The following is a 22,774-nucleotide window of genomic DNA, read 5'->3' on the forward strand; positions in this document are numbered from 1 at the left end:
TTTTTATTTATTGGTCTACAAAACTGGTTACAAATGTTTGTGATTTATTCTATTAATTATGTACTATCATGCAGTTGATTTATAACCTTCTGGATGTAGACACAGCATGCAAATTTACAAATTTCAATTGGATACCTTATCTATGTATAACAATAATTATAATAACTATTTATTTGATGAAATTTAATAATTTATTCCTAATTGAGACCAGAGAACCACTAAATATGTCTATTTCTGATCGGATACTATTTGCATAGGTACACATTCGAAACAAAGGTGCATGTTGACCAAGATTAGTTTTACTTGAAGCTGGCAGAAAACATAATCTGTTATGTAAACGAGTAGTGATACGCGGAACTGAAAGACAAATGCGCTCCAAGACATCAGGACAATCTGCTTCCCCATGTAGAACCTTATAAAGAAATAAGATATCTGCTACTTTCCTGCGTGTATGTAAACCACTCAAGTTAAAGTACGATAGACGCTGGTCATAGGAAGTTAAAACCCTACATTTATGTTCTGAGTAACTAAGATAATACAAAAAACGTTTCTGGACTCTTTCAATTCTATCGGAATGGACTTGGTAACTAGGGCTCCAGACAGCTGAACAATACTCTAGTATTCCACGAACGAGGGTGCTATAAATTAAAATGGTAAGTTGAGGTTGTTTCAGGAATCTCATTTGTCTCGTGACGAAGCCGGATAATTGTGAAGCTTTTTTAACAATATGATCGTAATGGTTTCTGAAACTTAAAGAACTATCCATGATCACGCCTAGGTCACGGATAAAGCTCACTTCCGTGAGTGGTAAATTATTGATAAGGTAAGTTACGGGTGTTCGAATTTTCTTTCTAGAGAATGTAATGTGATGGCATTTATTAATATTTAAGCACATCTGATTATTTGTACACCATTTTTGTATATTATTTAAGTCTGATTGAAGTATATTAACATCTGTTTTATCCTTAATCGTTCTATAAACTTTTAAATCATCAGCGTACATTCTATAGTTTGATTGTATTACACGGGGGAGGTCGTTGATAAATATTAAAAAGAAGAGAGGACCGAGATGGGAGCCCTGCGGTATTCCCGATGGAATAGTATAGGGGGTAGATTTAAAACCTCGGATTGAGACAAGCTGGGAGCGGTTGCGTAAATATGACTCGCACCATCTTAATAAGGATCCGTGTATCCCCATATTTGAGAGCTTATGTAATAGAAGATCATGATTTACTAAGTCGAACGCCTTTCTGAAATCGGTGTACACGGCATGCACTTCGAGATTCTTATCAAGTGCTTCAGCTATATCAGATACATAACCTACTAGATTTGTGTTTGTTGATTTACGCGGCAGAAACCCGTGCTGGTTTTGATCAATTTTACATTTAATGTGGGCCAAAAGTTTAGTATTTACTATGTCTTCTAGAACTTTTCCAGGTGTACTTAGAATTGAGATAGGTCGGTACTGGGTAATCTCGTTTAATGAGCCTGCTTTGTGAATCGGAGTTAAGTGTGCGAGTTTCCAAGTAGATGGGAAGACGCTGAATTTTAATGATTCGTTAAAGATTAGAGTAAGTGGTACATATAGGCTTTTGGCACAATTTTTATAGAATATTGGTGGTATTGCATCGGGTCCTGGGCCTTTATTGGCATCTAAAAGTTTTAAGCGATTTAACACTTCTTTTTCAGATATCACCAACGTGCTAAAAGGGGCGACACCACTGTCTGTATCTGCATCATGCATATTTTTGGATAGTGTCGTTGAATTCGAAGAATAAAAATATACTGATTGGAAAAATTAGCCTAATTACATCTACTATATTGACATCCGATCCTATCTGGTCACATACGTCCAACTCCACGGCCTTTTAGAGAGATTTAAATTTTTGTGTTTAACTACCTACTATACGGTATTATAATAAAAGTAAATAAATAATACAATTCAAACTGAAATCATATTATGTATTACTCATAAGAAATATCTGCAATATTAATTCTAACACTTAGAAATATATCCATTCACATGGAAAATCCGAGCTCTATTTCATTTTTATCTAGGCTAAACATGATGTTAAATATTGACAAAAGAATGTAAATTAAAATGGGAAAAATATTATCTTTGATATAATAATTATACTTATAACTAAGCACAAATCAATTTAGACATAAGACATAATGATGTACCTACCTACTTTCTTTAGCTCACTCATTGAACCCTTAGAGATAATAATAATGATAGCTGTTTCTAATCACAGACCCTAATTACATTAATGCCATGTCTTTTTTCTGGATACAGATATTAAAAAATCTTCACTCCTCTGCTTTAAAAGATACCTACTTAAACTGTGTTTTATTTTTAACTTTGAGGAGTACAGTTATTTAAGAATTTTGAATGATTGAACCTTATTGATCCAATTGATAACAACAAAAAGAAATTCTATAAACTAATTTCTTTCGTGTGTACTAATATGTATATCAGAACATTTCAAATCACATTGACACAATTTTCCTACTTATTTATACTAAATCTGGTATAACAGAAATTGTGTTTAACCTTAGATAAGCAATAAATAATATTAGGAACACGTTAGCGAGACTCGTGTCAATAATTATATCAATAATTAATTAATGACCAGTTTACAATGCGTGTTTAGAAACATAACGCCCGCCCTTGACGGTAGCAAAGGAAACTCATCAACGTTTCACGAATTAAACTCGTTATGATAAATTCTCTTCAGGCAGGATATAATTCAGTAAGTGTCTTTATTAACACATATAAAACACTAATTTTTGCAGTAGATGCATTAGTATAAAGATCGCCTGATTTCAGAGACTGCATTATAGTGTTTCAAGTTTCAGCGCTATTAACAGACATGTGGTTACAGGTTTGTTTTATTATATTTTATTTAAAGATTATTCGTGCAGATTTGCGCAATGCAACTAAATAACTATATAATTTAATAAAATTTTAACAACCTTCCAATATTTAGAAAGAAATATAGATAAAACTGAATTCATTGTGACGGATGTCTAAGTGAAGACGGATTTCATGCTTTTCTTTTTACCCCGAAGTTATTTGAATAGAACCTTATATCATAACCAGGATATGAAAATTTTGCAAGTTTAATTTATTTCTCAAAATTTATATTTTCAGATAACCGCTCTCTGCCTCCTGGCTATAGGAGTACAGAGTAATGCAGTTTTAGACACTCATTCTCACGGTCTCGGGCACCACGGCCTCTATCCGTACGCCCAACGTTATGGATACTACAGTTATCCACATCTGTCTCATGGCAACTATGGTCATTATCTGAGCCATGGTAGTCACCACGGTCACAACTATGGCCATAATTACAACCATGGATACCATGGATACAACTTAGGTCATCTGGGACATTTGGGTCACTACGGACATCACGGATACCTGGGCCACCACGGTTACGTGAGCCATCACGGCCACCACGGCTACCTGGGACACCTCGGCTACCACGGTCATTTGAATCATGGTTATCACGGTCACGGACATGGCTATCACGGCCACTACGTTCCCCTGCGCCACGGATACTCTCATTTGCTTCATGGATATAACCACGGATACAACTATGACCACCATCACACGCCCGTTCATCATGGACACCACGGCTACTATGGACCCCTTCGTCATGAACACCACGGTTATCACCACGCGCCTGTTCATCACGTTCATCGCGTTGATAATCTACATCATGAGAATAATCATGGACACAATGTCGGACATTTGGCCCATGGCCATCATGAGCCCGCCCATAATGTTCATGAACATAAGGAACACGTAAGTTAAATTTTATCAAATAAATTCGTATGCCTTCTCCGATACAAGAACGATATATACGAGTTTATTATGGCAATCCAAAGACTTTAAATAAAATTTCAATTTTCAGCATGCATTCCCGGAGTACAGTTTCTCCTACTCCGTGCACGACCCTCACACCGGTGACGTCAAGGGTCAGCATGAGACCCGCCACGGAGACCAAGTCGTTGGTAACTACCACCTTCTGCAACCTGACGGCCATGTCCGTCACGTGGACTACAAGGCTGATGATCACCATGGGTAATTATTATTGTTTAAATTTATTAGAAAATAACAATTAAATCATATATGTTAAAACTTTGAACAACTTGCTGGGCGATACGATGGCAATCGAACAATATATACTTATAATTTCCTAATTTCTCAATTAGTCGGGCTTATATAGCTTTTACTTTTATCTATATAATTAACGATTTATCGAACACGACAAAGATTAAAAATGTTTTCTTAATTTACATTCAACCACAGTTCAATTTTTAAACATAATGCTTTTGTCTGCAGGTTCCGCGCTAATGTCCACTACAAGTCTGTTCATCCACATTATCATCATCATGATCGACATCATGGTTACGCCAATTAAGAATATCGACTCCGCCAACTTTTTATTTGACCCCGAGTATCAAAAAGAAATTATTAGCTATTTCAAATTTACAAAGTTGCAAAGGCTTTTTATTAAAAGCGTTGAAAAAAACAAAATATTGTCTTTTATTTTTTAATACAACCAAGTCCTATATTACTACCTTTATACCTTTTTTAAAGTTTTTGTTTTTTTTTTTATCTATTAAATAGAAGTGGAGATAGTTAATATCCTATCATCTATGTTTATGATAAAGAACTTTTATGCGAATGATATGTGCAGACTGTTAGGTGCATATGCCTTTCACTGTTTCACTTTGGCGTAAATGTACAGCATAGTAATTTGTATTTATTTCAATAGATGGCGTGATTATAAAGGAGAGAAATAATAAATCAAATAAGTACATAGTTAAGAACTTTCTATAAAAAATGTAATCGATATCGGATAATCGCGCTCAAGCCCGCAAGACAAAATGACGCACGCCTATTAAATTTTAATTCATGCTCTTAACGTGATAATATTATATTTTCCATAATATTGTAAATTTTGTAAGGAGGTAACATAAAACTTCATATGGGTGCAACTTCTTCGTGCTAAGTTAAGCCACAGAATACATAATAGTAGCTAAACGCTACAGAACGGACACTCTCCGCCTCCCGCCAAAATTAAACTTACCTCACCCCCGCGCGATCAGACATAAAATGGGCCATATTTTTCTGCAAGGACGATACGCAACGAAGATTGACAACATTAATCAAATTGACTTAAAGTAATTTTATTATTTTGGATTTGTGATTATCGTTTTTCGTAGAAAATGGTTAGATATTGTGCTGTTTACGGATGTATTTCATCAGAAAAACAAGAATTTTTTTTACGCTAGTCACAAATGTGCCAACCATAAAGCGTTAACACACACATTTGCAGTCTCTACGGTGTGACTGTCAAAACGATCATTTTGTATGGAGTGTCCGGGGTGTGGTTAAGCATAAGCACTGATTACTAAATAGTTTGGTAGTAAAAAATTCAAGTCATAAACACAATTTCAATTAATACTAGCACCATGAAATTAAAGCTTGTTGCCCGATTAATTGATTGTAAACCCTATTAAGAGATTGAAAAAGCATTAGAATTTACGACACTCACTTTTAATACAATAATTAATACATGTAGATATAAATATTTCATAATAAGTATTTCAAAACGAAGTAATAAATAGTGTATCTACTAATTAAACATGAGATTAATCTTGTTTTTACAAGGACTTTATTGCACACCAATTTCTAATAGATATTCAATTACGAAGAAATTTACAGCTATGCACGTGTGTCAGGTTTTATTTTAGAAAGATATTATACATAATAAGAAGACTAGCGGTCCGCCCCGGCTTCGCCCGTGGTACCTACATGTTTAAACTATCCTATCTCTCAAGTTGGATCGAACTGCACATGGTGTGCGAATTTTATTATAATCGGTTAAGTGGTTGAGGAGTCCATTGAGGACAAACATTGTGACACGAGATTTATACCTATATATTAAGATTATAATTATTATAGAAAGGTTCAAAAAACCGAGCACAGAAGTCTGGTCACTTTCAGTAGTTGGGGTCAAAACTGAGTAAAAGTAACTTACAAATGCATCTGTCCTTTGCGGAATGAGATTAGGACTTAATATTTTATATACTCTATTTTACTTATTCGCAGAAACTATTTTAAAAGTCATCATTACAAACGTAAACCAATTGATAAAGTTTCCCTTTATAACAGTTAGAAATCCTTTACGTGAGAAAATAATTCATAGATGCTAATGAAATTAGTGTGTATTTTCATTTTTTTACGATTCTATTTGTAAAGTTATCCAAATCAATAATGTTATAACGATAGGAGTAACACACTAATTTAATTGTTGTTATTATTCTTCAGAGGGTGAGCAACAGTGCTTTTACAAGAACATAAATTGAATATAGGTAAATAGATATTTCCGTATTCTTGGTATGTACAAGATTATGTACAGAAACAAGATTTACCTTAGGTGTATAGAGAGAAGACAACAACATTTAGCCTCTTGTAAATCAGAGCAAGGTTGGTTTAAAAGCAAGACCTCTCGGACTAAAATACCATAGAGGCGTTCAGAAGGGGATATTTTTTTGCGATTTCCTTTCCTTATAACGCAATCAATAACTACAAGCAATTACAGTCCAAAAATACATAACATAGATGAATATTTTATAAAAAATATGTTAGTGTCATTAAAAGTATCTAAGTCGGATATTGGTACTTATAGCACTGAGATAAAAAGGACTGGTATTTCCTTGTGACCCGAAAAGAACGCACTTGTGACTACGTTCAAGCAAGCTGCACGTTTTCCTAAAATATAATTTATAATACCATATAATACAACAGTTCAGCCAGTATTGTAATTCACTATTTGAACCCAACCTTATATGGTACAGAGATAAGGAAATATTCGAATCCGTCCCTACTCTAGGGAAATAGTTTAGCTAGTAAATTATAGATTGAGTATTAATTTACGAAATACGGCTCAAGTGCTATAAAAATACAATTTATTTTGTTTTAAAACATTTATACAAATCAACTAACAGTTACTGGTAAATTGCTAAAAGTAGTTTAGTTTCGGAAGATAGCCAGATCAAAAAGCAATCATTACTTGAAAATAAAATATTACAAACCCATATAATATACTTCTATACTTACAAAAAGCATTAGAAGTGTTACACATATTCAACATCTTATACTTACACTTTTACGTACCTTGAGGCTATTTAACAAGGCATGCGCCATACAGACTCCGAAGAACTGTCAAAATGCAACTATTTCTGGACCAAATTAAATTGAAGTCGCAAGAGGCACGTACGTAATACGCATATGAATTATTCACTATGCAGATTATAGATTATATGATTACTTAACAAGATTAATCAGTCTGATACAACCACTTTTCGAATCGAGATAAATACCCTTACTGATAGTGATAAGTGTTTGAATAAATTTTGAAAGTGCAACTAGCCAAATAATACGTGCAGCTTTTTATTACTTACCTATAAATTACATAAAACTTTGACTGCAAAATGTTTCAGAACAACAAAGTTCGGACAACTATAAACATATTACATAGAGTTGTGATCGATAAATTATAAAAAGATCGTAATGAATTTATATTAAAATTAAAGGAAAGTTATTTTAATAGGAATAAACCCCGAATACGTGTAAGTTTAAACAGATTTAAAACCAATTCATTTTATAGGAAGCCTAAGCATAAACTTTGACCCTGTGCTTTCAATTCACCTTTGACAATATAGGCGTAGCCGAATAGTGACAAGGCGTATACATATATCCTCGCCTTTAAAATGTCATTTTGATCAAGGGGCACCGACAATGGATACCTACTTGGGTCACAATTACGAAAACATAATAGTAACCGAGTTAGTAGTCTTTCAGAGGCATTTCAATTGTCCTGTACTAAAACTAAGCAACTTAGATTTTACTCATACTATTGTTATTAATTACTTGGTGACAATAACGTGATTTACTTCATTCAGTCTAAGTTGTGCCCTACTGACACTCATAAACAGCTAGTTTGACCTATTATAATGTCTAGTTCCGTGACATTTGAATACTATGTAGCCGTCATGGAACAAAGATATTGCTTCAAAGGCAATGCTAGGATTGTGAAGAAATTCGCATGATGGAAAGGCTTACTAATGTAGGTATAATGAATAATAACATAACACATACGCAAAAGCGAAAACAACGATTTGGTTTTTATGACTTTTAAAATAGTAGGTACCGAGCTTTATGAGATTTAATTTGAACAAGCAAATCAATTTTCAAGTATCAACTATTTTTAGAACGATAAATCATTTTTAAAAAATAAATGTTAATTCAATGCTTTTATAAAAGCTCGGTTGAGCTCCGTCACGCTGGAACCCGCTTTAAAAAAAACCTTACTTTTTTTCAGCCTATTTTACCTACAAACGATGCTAATAAATGTAGTATAGGTCAATTTTTTGTAGTCTTATTAGTTACTTAGAAAACATCATTGATATCGTTCGAAGTAAAAAATATAAATAATAGCGTGTTGATTAGTTTTGGAATGGGTTCCAAATTGATTGTAGTTTATTGTAGTGGCAAGAAAATTCTTTATTTGCGTTGTTTTATCTCAAATTATTGCAAGAAGGTCACAATAACAAGATTTTAAAAAATAAATAACACTTGTTCAAAAACTACAAACGATGCCAATAAATGTAGTATAGGTCAATTTTTTGTAGTCTTATTAGTTACTTAGAAAACATCATTGATATCGTTCGAAGTAAAAAATATAAATAATAGCGTGTTGATTAGTTTTGGAATGGGTTCCAAATTGATTGTAGTTTATTGTAGTGGCAAGAAAATTTTTTATTTGCGTTGTTTCATCTCAAATTATTGCAAGAAGGTCACAATAACGAGATTTTAAAAAATAAATAACACTTGTTCAAAAACTACAAACAATGTAGTTGATTGTAGCTAAACTCATATGTTTGTAGTGGCTGCTGAACCCCTGTAAGCAATAAAAAACAAAAAATTTAGTGTTCAATAAGTTAATATATTCAAAACAATTATGAGCCTTGGATTTCGTGTCGTTTGTAGTTTTAGAAAAAAAAATATTCATGCTCATACATACATCTTCGCACACGTGCGTGTTTGTGTATGCGTGTGGGAGTTTCCTAATTCAGTGTACATTAAATTGCACATGATATATGTTAAAAAAAAAAGAGTTGGATATCTTTAATGTTCAGTAGTTTGCTGTTCAATGTTACAAAGTCACTTAATAATCCGAAACTGCTGAGACGACAAAAGTAATTAAAATGAAATAATGGATAAATTCCATCCGAAACGAAAAAAAACTCAAAATAGTGCAATATAAAAAATTGGAATTAATATTGTCATTTATCGTTTATTGTAGTACTGGTAAAATAATTTATCCTCTAAAATAACTTCAAGAAAAATCAGATAAAACTAGACAAATTGTAATGGTATAATAAAATGACACTGGCATAAAAACTACAAACGATATGAACAATTGTCACAGTACCTTTATATTTGTATGTCTTGCTTATTACTGATTATAAGTGCGAATGAATAAATCTACTTAGTGTTTGATAGAGTGATACATTTTAAGACGTTAGAAAATAGAAAAGGAAATCGTTCGTAGTTTCACAGTTTGTCTTCCGACAGCATACCTTTATATGTATATTGTATGTATATGGACATTACCGATTAAATATAAGCGTGCGTACACAATTTTACAGTTACTATAGTGCCTACAGTAAATGTAGCATCGATTATACCTCAAAATATAAATTCAAAATAGTTGGACTTACAAGTATGTGCTGTTTTTCGTATTAAAAAATAATGACAGCCAACTATACACGGACTTTCGTAAGTATTGAAAACTTGAGCTGCAAATGAGTTGAATTTATAATTATAATTTCTGAAAGTGTAAAACTTTTTGATAATTGAAAATTGTTAATCAATAATCAGAGAGTAATTGTTAGTATTTTTAACAACAGCTACGATACAGTTGAAGGATCGTATACTACAAACGATTTTATAAACTGTAGAGCTTTTTGAAGACTAAAAATTGGTTCATCGAAAGCCTTATACTGCGTTTATAGTGATGAGACAACAAAAAATTGACCTATACTACATTTATTGGCATCGTTTGTAGTTTTTGAACAAGTGTTATTTATTTTTTAAAGTCTTGTTATTGTGACCTTCTTGCAATAATTTGAGATAAAACAACGCAAATAAAGAATTTTCTTGCCACTACAATAAACTACAATCAATTTGGAACCCATTCCAAAACTAATCAACACGCTATTATTTATATTTTTTACTTCGAACGATATCAATGATGTTTTCTAAGTAACTAATAAGACTACAAAAAATTGACATATACTACATTTATTGGCATCGTTTGTAGTTTTTGAACAAGTGTTATTTATTTTTTAAAATCTTGTTATTGTGACCTTCTTGCAATAATTTGAGATAAAACAACGCAAATAAAGAATTTTCTTGCCACTACAATAAACTACAATCAATTTGGAACCCATTCCAAAACTAATCAACACGCTATTATTTATATTTTTTACTTCGAACGATATCAATGATGTTTTCTAAGTAACTAATAAGACTACAAAAAATTGACCTATACTACATTTATTGGCATCGTTTGTAGTTTTTGAACAAGTGTTATTTATTTTTTAAAATCTTGTTATTGTGACCTTCTTGCAATAATTTGAGATAAAACAACGCAAATAAAGAATTTTCTTGCCACTACAATAAACTATAATCAATTTGGAACCCATTCCAAAACTAATCAACACGCTATTATTTATATTTTTTACTTCGAACGATATCAATGATGTTTTCTAAGTAACTAATAAGACTACAAAAAATTGACCTATATTACATTTATTGGCATCGTTTGTAGTTTTTGAACAAGTGTTATTTATTTTTTAAAATCTTGTTATTGTGACCTTCTTGCAATAATTTGAGATAAAACAACGCAAATAAAGAATTTTCTTGCCACTACAATAAACTACAATCAATTTGAAACCCATTCCAAAACTAATCAACACGCTATTATTTATATTTTTTACTTCGAACGACATCAATGATGTTTTCTAAGTAACTAATAAGACTACAAAAAATTGACCTATACTACATTTATTGGCATCGTTTGTAGTTTTTGAACAAGTGTTATTTATTTTTTAAAATCTTGTTATTGTGACCTTCTTGCAATAATTTGAGATAAAACAACGCAAATAAAGAATTTTCTTGCCACTACAATAAACTACAATCAATTTGGAACCCATTCCAAAACTAATCAACACGCTATTATTTATATTTTTTACTTCGAACGATATCAATGATGTTTTCTAAGTAACTAATAAGACTACAAAAAATTGACCTCTACTACATTTATTGGCATCGTTTGTAGTTTTTGAACAAGTGTTATTTATTTTTTAAAATCTTGTTATTGTGACCTTCTTGCAATAATTTGAGATAAAACAACGCAAATATAGAATTTTCTTGCCACTACAATAAACTACAATCAATTTGGAACCCATTCCAAAACTAATCAACACGCTATTATTTATATTTTTTACTTCGAACGATATCAATGATGTTTTCTAAGTAACTAATAAGACTACAAAAAATTGACCTATACTACATTTATTGGCATCGTTTGTAGTTTTTGAACAAGTGTTATTTATTTTTTAAAATCTTGTTATTGTGACCTTCTTGCAATAATTTGAGATAAAACAACGCAAATAAAGAATTTTCTTGCCACTACAATAAACTACAATCAATTTGGAACCCATTCCAAAACTAATCAACACGCTATTATTTATATTTTTTACTTCGAACGATATCAATGATGTTTTCTAAGTAACTAATAAGACTACAAAAAATTGCTTGTTATTGTGACCTTCTTGCAATTATTTGAGATAAAACAACGCAAATAAAGAATTTTCTTGCCACTACAATAAACTACAATCAATTTGGAACCCATTCCAAAACTAATCAACACGCTATTATTTATATTTTTTACTTCGAACGATATCAATGATGTTTTCTAAGTAACTAATAAGACTACAAAAAATTGACCTATACTACATTTATTAGCATCGTTTGTAGTTTTTGAACAAGTGTTATTTATTTTTTAAAATTTTGTTATTGTGACCTTCTTGCAATAATTTGAGATAAAACAACGCAAATAAAGAATTTTCTTGCCACTACAATAAACTACAATCAATTTGGAACCCATTCCAAAACTAATCAACACGCTATTATTTATATTTTTTACTTCGAACGATATCAATGATGTTTTCTAAGTAACTAATAAGACTACAAAAAATTGACCTATACTACATTTATTAGCATCGTTTGTAGGTAAAATAGGCTGAAAAAAAGTAAGGTTTTTTTTAAAGCGGGTTCCAGCGTGACGGAGCTGCTCGGTTGACCTTCCGTTCAAAGTTCCAATGATCAGTTTGTCATCGTACTCACGATCGAATCTTGTACCTATACTTATATGTCCAGGTGTAAAAGGTTTATTGAGTAATCGCTCTTGGCCTTTTTGTCATCTGAAGCTTATAGTGAAAGTGGTAATTAACGCCTTAATAACAACGAAAACTGGATTTAATCAACTTCGAATAATCTGGATGATCCCAGTTCTTGACGTGTTTATAGAAAAGCTTAGACTGTATCTATGTCATGTTGTGTATTATTATAATATGCTAATCTTTGTGTGATATAAAAAAGTAGAACAACAAGCAAATAATTCGCAATTTTGGATATTTGAATTAGTCAATAGAGACTTGAGTAAATGTAAAAAAAAAGATTAAATCTAAACAAAACACCGACGACGTTGCGGGCAAAATCCAATTCGTTGAAGACTTGTAAGCCCATTAAAGTAATTACATTTAAGTAATGTTGTTTTATTGAATGATTCTAGTTCCTTTCCCCGTTTATTTATTTAGTATATTAACCTTGTACACTTAATAAATACGAAATTACATTGAATTTGAAGCCTCGCGCCAGTTTGAGCATATTACGTAAAGGAATTAGTTATTACATTTTACTCGCCTGTCTTGGTACGTGCCGAGAAACTAGTCATCAAACAATATATCTTTTAAACTCGTTATTGATCGATCAATTTATTTACTTGTGTTACGTACGCCATATGATAATATGTTGTTGAACTATTTACAACATAATATTACGAAGTTTCAACTTTCGATGAACTTTGAGCACTGCATAGTATCAATAAACATTGTCCTAATCTTTTACAGAAAAAGTTTCCACACTCATTAAGTGTACTTTCAATCGGAGTAAGAGTAGATATAAGACTGTATTTTATAGAAAAATAAATGTAAAATTTTCTGTAAATCCAAAGCGCACATTAATTAACCATTAAAGTTGTAAGATTTTAAAGCAATTAGCTAAAAACACTTCAAGTCCTAGACGTGAGAGTTGCATAATTTGTATTGAGTTGTGAGCTTAAGAGCTTAGTACTTGTGCAAGGCACTACTGTCCTTATCTAACCTCCTTTACCTACGTAAATTACAGCACATGTGTACCTAACTACGTAGGGTCACTTAATAACTAACGTACTATATGTTTGCAAAATGACATTATATTTTACGCAATACCGATTTAAATACAGAAGTTTATTGGTGATAAATTTAATAGACATTTTCATTTTGAATTCAGAATCATAGTTTAATATTAACACGTATTAACTTATTAAAATAAAAATGTAGAGCACAGCATAATTATTATTATACGTACTGAAAAAATGCATGCTATACTTATTCGAAAATGTATGAAGAAATGTCATGTCGTTTTCTCCAATACAATACGGGAACCTGTGATGTGCCTGTGACAAGTATAATCTGACAGTTTTTGCAAGTTTGAAACGGATATCGAAATTTACAATAAAGCTGCTGAAAAAGCACTGAGCATTGAGCAACCTGTTTTAAGCTACTTTGTTTACAATTCAGCTCTAAACAGCGAGTAAAACTGTATAACAATGAGGTATATTTTTGGATACGCATATCCAGTAAATGCCGATTATCTAAAATAAATTTGATTAATTCACATATATAAATCCATAGTAAGCACCATTGTATAAACACTTCTATTCGCATTAATAGCAAGTCCTGACTGATTAATTGCTCGACTGTGCTTCCCATAAGCTGAATCGATAAAGCGGAAATAAAACCTCCATTGATGTAATATGAATTATGATTTCATGTACGTAATCATAATTTATATGTTTTATTATTGTTGCGAATATATTCTGAATGTATTCTTGAATTTTTGATATATGTTTGCCAATTACGATTACTTAAATTACGGTGATACATTTCTAATTAACTAGACAGTATTCTTATATAAAAACTAGCTGCGTCCTGCAGTTTTACCCGCATAAATTAGGTGGTCTTTTAATTCTAGACCCTAGTGCTATTTAATGCCATTCATACATTCATATGCTAAAAAGCAGTTATTTTAATTTTACAAGCAGAGACATTTATTATTGTCATAAATTATGCATATATCCATTTAGTGTTCTTAAGTTTGGGAAATATAACTAATATTAGAATAATGTGTTTAGGAGACATTAAGTATTACAAATAGGTTCTCTTTTAAAACTAGAGCAGGACGTTATGTTATGTAAATTATTGCTAGTTTAATCGATATAAGTTCACATATTCCAATACTAATGTAACTGCAAACGCGTAGGTTGAAATGTTAGTGTTGTAACTTGCAGGAACATATGCAATTCACCCTATGTGCTAAACACACCTTTGTGAATAATATAATTAATTTCGAAACTATTACAATTTGCATTTAAAATATAATTAACAACACTCATAGTAAAAGAAGAGCCAGATTCATAAATTGCCACTGATTTATGATTGATTGATGCCACCTTTGTATTACGATAAATTTATAAAAATAGAAAAATAATCTAATCCCACCACGTGATTGATTTTTTTTTATTCTGTAAACATTTATCATTTATAAAGCATTTGGATGCTATTAAAAAAAATATCAAACACCCTTGTATGATATAAATTGAACGCAAATTATATATTTGTATGTGAAGGCAATACAGTAGGTATGTCAATTACGTTTTGAGAGAGAAGTAACTTTTATTGGCTTATTTAAATTTCCACAGCTAATTTATTTACAGCCAGTTTTGAACTAAATATAGAATTAGTGGAAAAGATAAAATCAATAAGAAATCAATCTAGTTATTGATAACTCACGCGTAAATTAAAACAGAAAACTGTTATATAAGCTGCAGAGTTTATGTGGGAAATTCGTGCTCAATAAATGTTTTTGAGAAAATGAATAAAACTAGCTACTTGCTCCGACTTTGCCGGGATCAAAGGTAAAAAATTATGATGAGCTTTCGGTAAAAGCTTTTTTAATTTTTTAACGTGTAGAGTTTATTCTTTTAGTTCGAATAAATTATATCTCGACACAAATGTACCTATTTTTGATCTAGGTCACTTGTAAAAAATCTAGGTCTTGATCTAGGTCTAGGTCATAGTATGTATGTAAAAAATCATCATATTTAATATCGTCAGTATAATATTTGAAAAAACATATGGAGAGGAGAAACATAAGGAGAAAATGAAGAAAAAGCCTTTAAAGTCAAGAGTCATGTTTATTTTAGCCCTTTACTAATTGCATAGATTGTCATTAGAATCGACATCTTTCGTGTCCGTGGGAGCCAAGAGGTCACGTTGTGAGAATGCATAGTTAGGTATCGATAACATCTGTTAATGGCTATTATTTATTGTAATCCATACCCATTTAGATATTATTGCACACCCGCCCATTTATTTCTATTTATTCTTAAGAACTTATACAAAAGAAAACCTCTGAACTTTTAAATACAATTACAGATATGTACAAAGAAAAACTTAGAATCGATAACAAAGATCGATAAACGGATAAGCGTATTTTGAAAATAAATTTAAATAACCTGTAGCACTATTAGCTATTCTGTGCCTGTAGTAATTAAATCCTTGTATTATCTTTACTCTGACGATTATCTTTAGCTACCTATTACTTTTTAGGTATCCATAATTTCAGATAAAAAGGTCCACTAAATAAAAAATAATCGAGTAAAATGTCCACATAATTTTGTAAAGTGTGTTCGTAAGTATCGGTATGCCAAAAAGAAATAAAGTTCCCTCATAATTATTGGCACTCGTTCTTCAATCTGTCAGGCAATAAACACAAAACTGGGAATTATTTGATTTTCTAAGAACGTTTTAAAGTTTAAATTTCAAAAATTTCCTATTTTTATTAATTATTGATAGTCTATAACTACTACGCAATTAAAAAAAAATATTGTATGTATGCAATATTGATATACGGCCGCTATAATGCATAGATAAAACAATTTCAGGTCTAAAATATTATTACCAAATAATTTGAGTATGTATATTGTATAATTACTCTAATTACATTATAATATCTGAATATAATTAACATTCAAAACTAAATATCTATTTCCTTGTAGAGCGCTCTTTTTCAAAATATTACAAACTAATTAAAACGTACATGATCGTAAGTATTTTATTAATTATACATTTTACTGTTTCTTACTTGATACCTATAGTTTTGTCAAGAAAATTATAGTTATATACTATATCGTTACTCATTACCAGTATATTTAGATTAAAGCACTAAACCGCGCCCACTTTACTAACAGCGAATGTGAAAAAGTATGACCTGTTCTTACACATATGAGATTGCTATATAAGAGTTAGCGGGCCCACTTTGCTCTCATTTCAATTTACGCTTTGCCAAATACTATTCAAGTTTTCAATTACTAAGTGATATGCTCTTATAACAATAGACGTGAATCAAGGATTTGCTATCGGACAATCATGACGCCAGTAAGTATCATAGACACGAATAAATTTTAATAATTCACACACACAAAGCAAATTATGATTCATTTTTTACAAAAAAATTAGTTATCTTACTTCATTTTTATGAATAGTTAGACTATTGTCGAAATACAGTTCTCTGCTAACAAAAAAAATATATAAAAAAAATAGATGATCCTTATTTTATAACTATAAAATTTGACTAGGTACTTTAAAACCTGAATACCAAATAGACTTACCATAGAGCCTATTCAATTTCCAATTAGTTATTTAAAATTTTTATTTTCAGGTTATACTCTTAGCATTTGCGTTCCTTTCAAATGCCTACGCTTATCACGACCCGGACCTTAACTACCATTTAAGCCAAGTGCAAACTATACAAGGCTGTGGCGACGGCGGCTACTCATATCCCACTCCAGCTGTGCAATTAACTACAGCCGGTGTACAGGCAACAGCAGCACCACAATTCTTTCAACCAATTCAACAATCAGCAGGAAATGCGTATAATACTCAAGGTGGATACGCAAAAACAACCTTCTTCGAACCAGCTCCTCAACAAGTGTCATATCAATCCCATCCGAGTTACCAAGGCCCCCAAAATTTCGGCGTTGAATCGTACAGTAGTGCACAAAGCGAACAGCATGGTTATGCTACTTCTGAAGGATTGTCATCTGCGGCGCAAACTAGAACTGTGATCCCATCGGCAACTTACGCTCAAGCTCCTATAATAGCAAAAATAACAGCTGCTCCCTTACATGCCAAATTCTCTTTGGCACCAGCAAAAACGACATACAACTCTCAAAACTTTGTATCTCAAGGAAATGTTATTGCTACAGGTTCATTAGCCAAAGCATCTTTAAATTCATACAGTGCCCAATCAATTGGACCAGTGGTATCTCAAGTGTACGCCGCTCCCAGTGCCGGTTACCAAACTTCGCCAGCATTAAGGGTTCAACAAGCAAATCCCGCTATTTTCGCTTCAGCGTCAAACCAATACAATCAAGGTTATACAAATACTGGTTATACATCAACTTATAACCAGTACAATCAAGGATCCTTGAATGCAGCAAAAGTACAAACATTGTACAGTGCCCCTCCAGTTTATAGAGCCCCGCAAGCAGCTCAATATTCTGTAAATCATGGACAAATCAACCAACATGCAGCTGTACAGTACTCAGCACAGCCTGTAGTGCAGTATTCACAGCCGGCTTTAGTACAATACAAGGCTCCCGTGATCACTCAGCACGTCGCACCTGCAATTCAATATGCTCCGATTTCCCAAAGTGCATCCAACATCGGCCACTACACACCGGCTGCGGTACAACAGGTCGTCCCTGCAGTACAGCAAGTCTCTCATCTAAGTGTGGCCTCTGGATCTTCCGCACATCATTCTAAGAATGTGCAACCGGAATTTTTGGAAAACTACGTAAGTAACAAAATTTTTTGAATGTATATTCTAAACTAAAGTCTAAAAGTCAAATAAAAATATCCGATTTTTTTAAATCTAAAACCCGAAAATGAATTGCTTATCGCCGAAGCTATAATTTATGCAACATTTATCTCTCACATTAAAAGGTGATATTAGTCTCCGGAAGTTGAATCATTTAGATATAAATAAAAAATAAACATTTTGAGATATTATACATTTCGATCCGTAAAAACCTTAGTTATTTCGTCATGTCCAAGCAATCACATACACATACGTGATGTAATGGAAATAGATCGGTACCAGAATATGCCATGAACAAGTTCTGTGACATGGCTATGACATGACCCCGATAAAAAAAAAACTAGATCCAGTTTTGATAGACTATCAATTTGTATCGATACTTTTAAACAATAGCTTAAGAATAGCTTAGCCTTTCTTTTATATTACCTAATTGAAAAACAAAACCAACATAATAGCGCATGTAAATTGTAAGTGTTGATATTAGGTATGTGCGTCATTTGACCGGAAGTCAATAAATATTTAAACGCGCGACTATGTAACAATATGAAAGTATCTTCTTTTATTTTTTATTTTAATGCAATTTTTCAAATATATAATCGGACGACCTATATATTATTATGTGTACAAATAAAAATATCCTGTATGTATAAATTTTTTCTCAAGTTGCAACTGCTTTTGTTTAAATTTTAAAATAAAAACTGAAATAGTCACGTTTCTATATTTCAACGTTTTGTATTCATCATTCACCAGGACATTCTTGTGCTCCTTTCATTTCGTAAGCTTACCTACCTATTAGGATGCAAAATCTCCGTTGTTTTTTATGATAAAAATTTCCCTTGGCTAACCTCCCTCGCGTTCGAAGTGTACCTAAATCAAGAACATTCTGGAATCCTTTAAGATACAAAAAAAATCAAAATCGGTTTAGGAATCGTAGTAACGTTTCCTAATTTGTAGCATGGACTAATAGAACTTGAGTACCTATATTTGTCTATGTTTGTAGTAACAACGCACAGAGATGCATATATGTATAAAATGCATATGTATAAATTATTATTTTCCAGTTATAATTCAGTAAGTACATTTAAATTTTTAACAAATTATGTAGATTAAAATATTTCGCGTTTCATTATATCTTTAAATCATAATTTTAGCTTGGTTCTTTAATGATATTAAATTACAAAATGTTTTGTTATAAAATAATAAATCTTAACGCAACACCAAAATTCATTAACATCCACTTAGAAATTCAGGTCTGGCGAAACTGGACACGGCGAGGATAAATACTATTAACAGATGTTATCTTTCGAATGGACTTTATTTTCGAAATGCCCCATTCCAACAGTTTTACGCACCATTGCCAGTATTTAACTTACGAAATTTCGATTGTTAACAATTCCTTATTGAGAGCAAATACAAGAACTGTTTAACTATACAGACTATTAAGTTTAACGCTAAACTTTTATTTCGAAATTTAATTTGCGCCATGCTAAAGACCGTTTTATATAGAGATTGCGAGCACGGAATTCTAAGAATTCTTAAGTATATTTTTCTGAATGAAAATACTAAAACTGACCATCAAAGCTATTTGCTTTTGATAAAGTGTGGAATTTAGTTTACCTCCATATTATTGGATTAATATTCAAGAATTTGCGGATTGCTAAATTCTCTTAGAATATCATGTTCAATGTCCGTGTTGTTAGCTTAGTTGTTAGGAAACCACAATTTGATTTATATGAACTGTTAGTGCTTTATGTTAAATTTATACACTGTTTACCTAGTTTATATTGTACGGACTTTCACTGAAGCTTGTTTATAATTTTTAAGTTTCCTAGCTTGCAATATCCCGATACCTACAGCTGGCCGGATTTTCACGGGATAAAAAATAAACAAAAAGTACCTATATGTAGAGAATCCACCTGCGCTTTTTTTTACGCAAGTATTATATTCATACATTTCGAAATTAAATACTTTTGGATTTGTGGTCACGGGGAGATTAAGCTCGCTGTAAAGTGTTTGAAACGTCGGGTTAACAATATATCTAATGAATAAATCGCGTTTAAAATCCGCTAAAAACTCTTAAATTTCTTTTAACGATCAAATATTATAAAGTTTGATTTCGAATATAGGAACTGTAAGTTTTAATGTTTATCAACAATGAGAATAATTTTCTTATCCTTCTTTGGGAATATGAAAATATGCGTCATCCTTATATTATTATATCTATCCGAATTTAACGTTTCTATATTGTAGACAGGTACAAGACTATCTGTCTACCTATACTGTAGACTGTATAGGTTGATAGAGTCAAATTACTTTACGCTCTACCAAAAAATTCCCGAAAGAAAAAAAAAATGTCCTGTCGAGCCATTAATAAAATACCTATGTATGACAAACAAATTGTTTTGTAGTTTTTGTAACACTAGCAAATAATTCTAGAATATTTTCCGTTGACCTGGATACATTAAAGTTAGCGTTAAGGCCACATAGCTCATATATAGAAAATCCATTAATCGCGTATTCGTAGTTATAAACCTTTAATAATTGATTAATAAAAATTATTTATCTGATATATTGTGGCTGATCTGCGTTATTTTAGAGGCATTGGAATATTAATTTAATTTGTTCCTATATATCTGCAAGTACCTACAGTCAGAGTCATAACTAGTAGCTGGTATGAAAACACTCTTTGCAGGCGAAGAAATGACAATGACGTCATGTCCATTTCATTACAAAATGTATTGGCAAATAAGAAACTTTTACGAGGGAGGATAAAAGAAATTGGCACAAAACCTTTAAAAGGCAAATCCGCATTCCCAAGCATTGAGCCGTCTTATTTGATCACTATAGATTAAGCAATGAACTTCGATTGATATACCTATTTTTTTTATTTTTATTAGGATGCTCACCCTCGTTATGCCTTTGAGTACGGCGTGAATGACCCACATACGGGTGACATCAAACAGCAAAAGGAAGAACGTGATGGAGATGTCGTCAAAGGTAATCATTATAATATAAAAAATATATAGCTTAATAAAAAATAAATACCTTTATACAGATTATTTATACCTAACTACATACATCGAACACCGTAATTTTATGAAGAAAAAAATGGATTAAGGTAGGAAAACCGTTACCTATAAGGCTATATTGGAAGGTCTATATTATTTTGGGAAAGTGTGTTTTTTTTTTAATCTATTCAATACTATTTACAGAGATAAATACTACTAATACTACAAGGTGAAGAGTGTGTTTGTTTTAAATTTTAACGCGCTTATATCAGGAACTACTGGAATGAATTCGAAAATTACTCCTCCATCCATCTGTCTGTCTGTCAGTTACTCAATCACGCCTAAACTACTGAACCAATTTACATGAAATTTGGTATGGAGATATTTTGATACCCGAGAAAGGACATAGGCTACTTTTTATCCCGGGTAAATGAGGAAATCCCGGAAATCCCACGGGAACGGGAACTATGCGGGTTTTTCTTTAACTGCGCTGGCGAAGCCGCGGGCGGTTACCTAGTTGACATTTAATTTTGTACCACAGGCCAAGCCAAGGCGGACGGCTAAAAGGTGATAAGATTAAAATAAAAATATAGATAATTTTAATTGCGGTATAGTACGCAATACATAATATAGTACAGTTTAACTAACACGTTCCATAAAATAATAATAATTGACATACGCCACTAACTCCATATTGCATCACCATGAATCTTATCGATAAAATTTGATTTATTCAGGTCAATATTCACTGGTAGAACCGGACGGCTCCGTGCGTACTGTGAACTACGTCGCCGATTGGGAAACTGGTTTCCACGCTGACGTCCACAATAGCAAAGACAGGAAACATTGAAAATTCCTATACTAAATACGACCAAATGCGAAGCCGAGTCAGGACTATAGGTTTAGATTTAAAAAAAATTGCTAAGGTTTAAATTTCGAACGCTGTAACAAGGCTGTAAGTTGGAACATTCGAGAATAATTCAATTTTTTTAGTCAATATCAAAAGAGAACAGGAAATCATGTCACAAAAATTACCTACTAAGTACCTATGTAGTTATGTATGTTTTAAACTTTTTGTGTCATCGGATTTAAATTATATTGGTTAAATTTTTTCTCGTAATTTTTAATACCTTTTAAAAACTAACTGATGGTAGTTAGTAGTTACTTGCATTATTCGTGCCATAAATTTTATGTCCTATTTTTTACGTCTAGCACGAAATCCGCATCATATTTTTAGTTGTAAGTAAATATAATTTAAATTAAAAATTAAATGAAAATGCGTATAGCATGTATGTTTAATGATTTACTCGAATAACGCAGATGTAAATAATTTAGGTTGTTAATTTTATAAATATTGTATATAAATTAAATAAAATACTGATTGTAACAATGCCAATATTTTATTTATGAA

At 31.8% G+C, this 22,774-nt stretch overlaps 2 protein-coding genes across 2 annotated transcripts; both read left to right on the forward strand.

Annotated features, from left to right (window-relative positions):
* The first annotated feature begins 2,873 nt into the window (after positions 1–2,873).
* LOC149484518 (uncharacterized) lies at positions 2,874–4,466 on the forward strand. The gene is made up of 4 exons (XM_089700889.1): positions 2,874–2,885; positions 3,155–3,811; positions 3,921–4,090; positions 4,352–4,466. Exons 1-4 carry the CDS (start codon positions 2,874–2,876, stop codon positions 4,428–4,430), a joined length of 918 nt encoding a protein of 305 aa, XP_089557015.1. The 3' UTR covers positions 4,431–4,466.
* A 12,292-nt stretch (positions 4,467–16,758) lies between these two features.
* LOC149484519 (uncharacterized) lies at positions 16,759–22,753 on the forward strand. Its single transcript, XM_089700643.1, has 4 exons — positions 16,759–16,911; positions 17,195–18,331; positions 21,253–21,352; positions 22,101–22,753. The coding sequence occupies exons 1-4, from the start codon at positions 16,903–16,905 to the stop codon at positions 22,211–22,213; spliced, it is 1,359 nt and encodes a 452-aa protein (XP_089556769.1). The 5' UTR covers positions 16,759–16,902; the 3' UTR covers positions 22,214–22,753.
* The last annotated feature ends 21 nt before the right edge of the window (positions 22,754–22,774 follow it).

The sequence above is a fragment of the Colias philodice genome, chromosome 11, assembly GCF_061535455.1.
Source record: "Colias philodice isolate Cphi_HAF_F1 chromosome 11, ilColPhil1 Martin Lab GWU primary, whole genome shotgun sequence".
Lineage (NCBI taxonomy): Eukaryota > Metazoa > Arthropoda > Insecta > Lepidoptera > Pieridae > Colias > Colias philodice.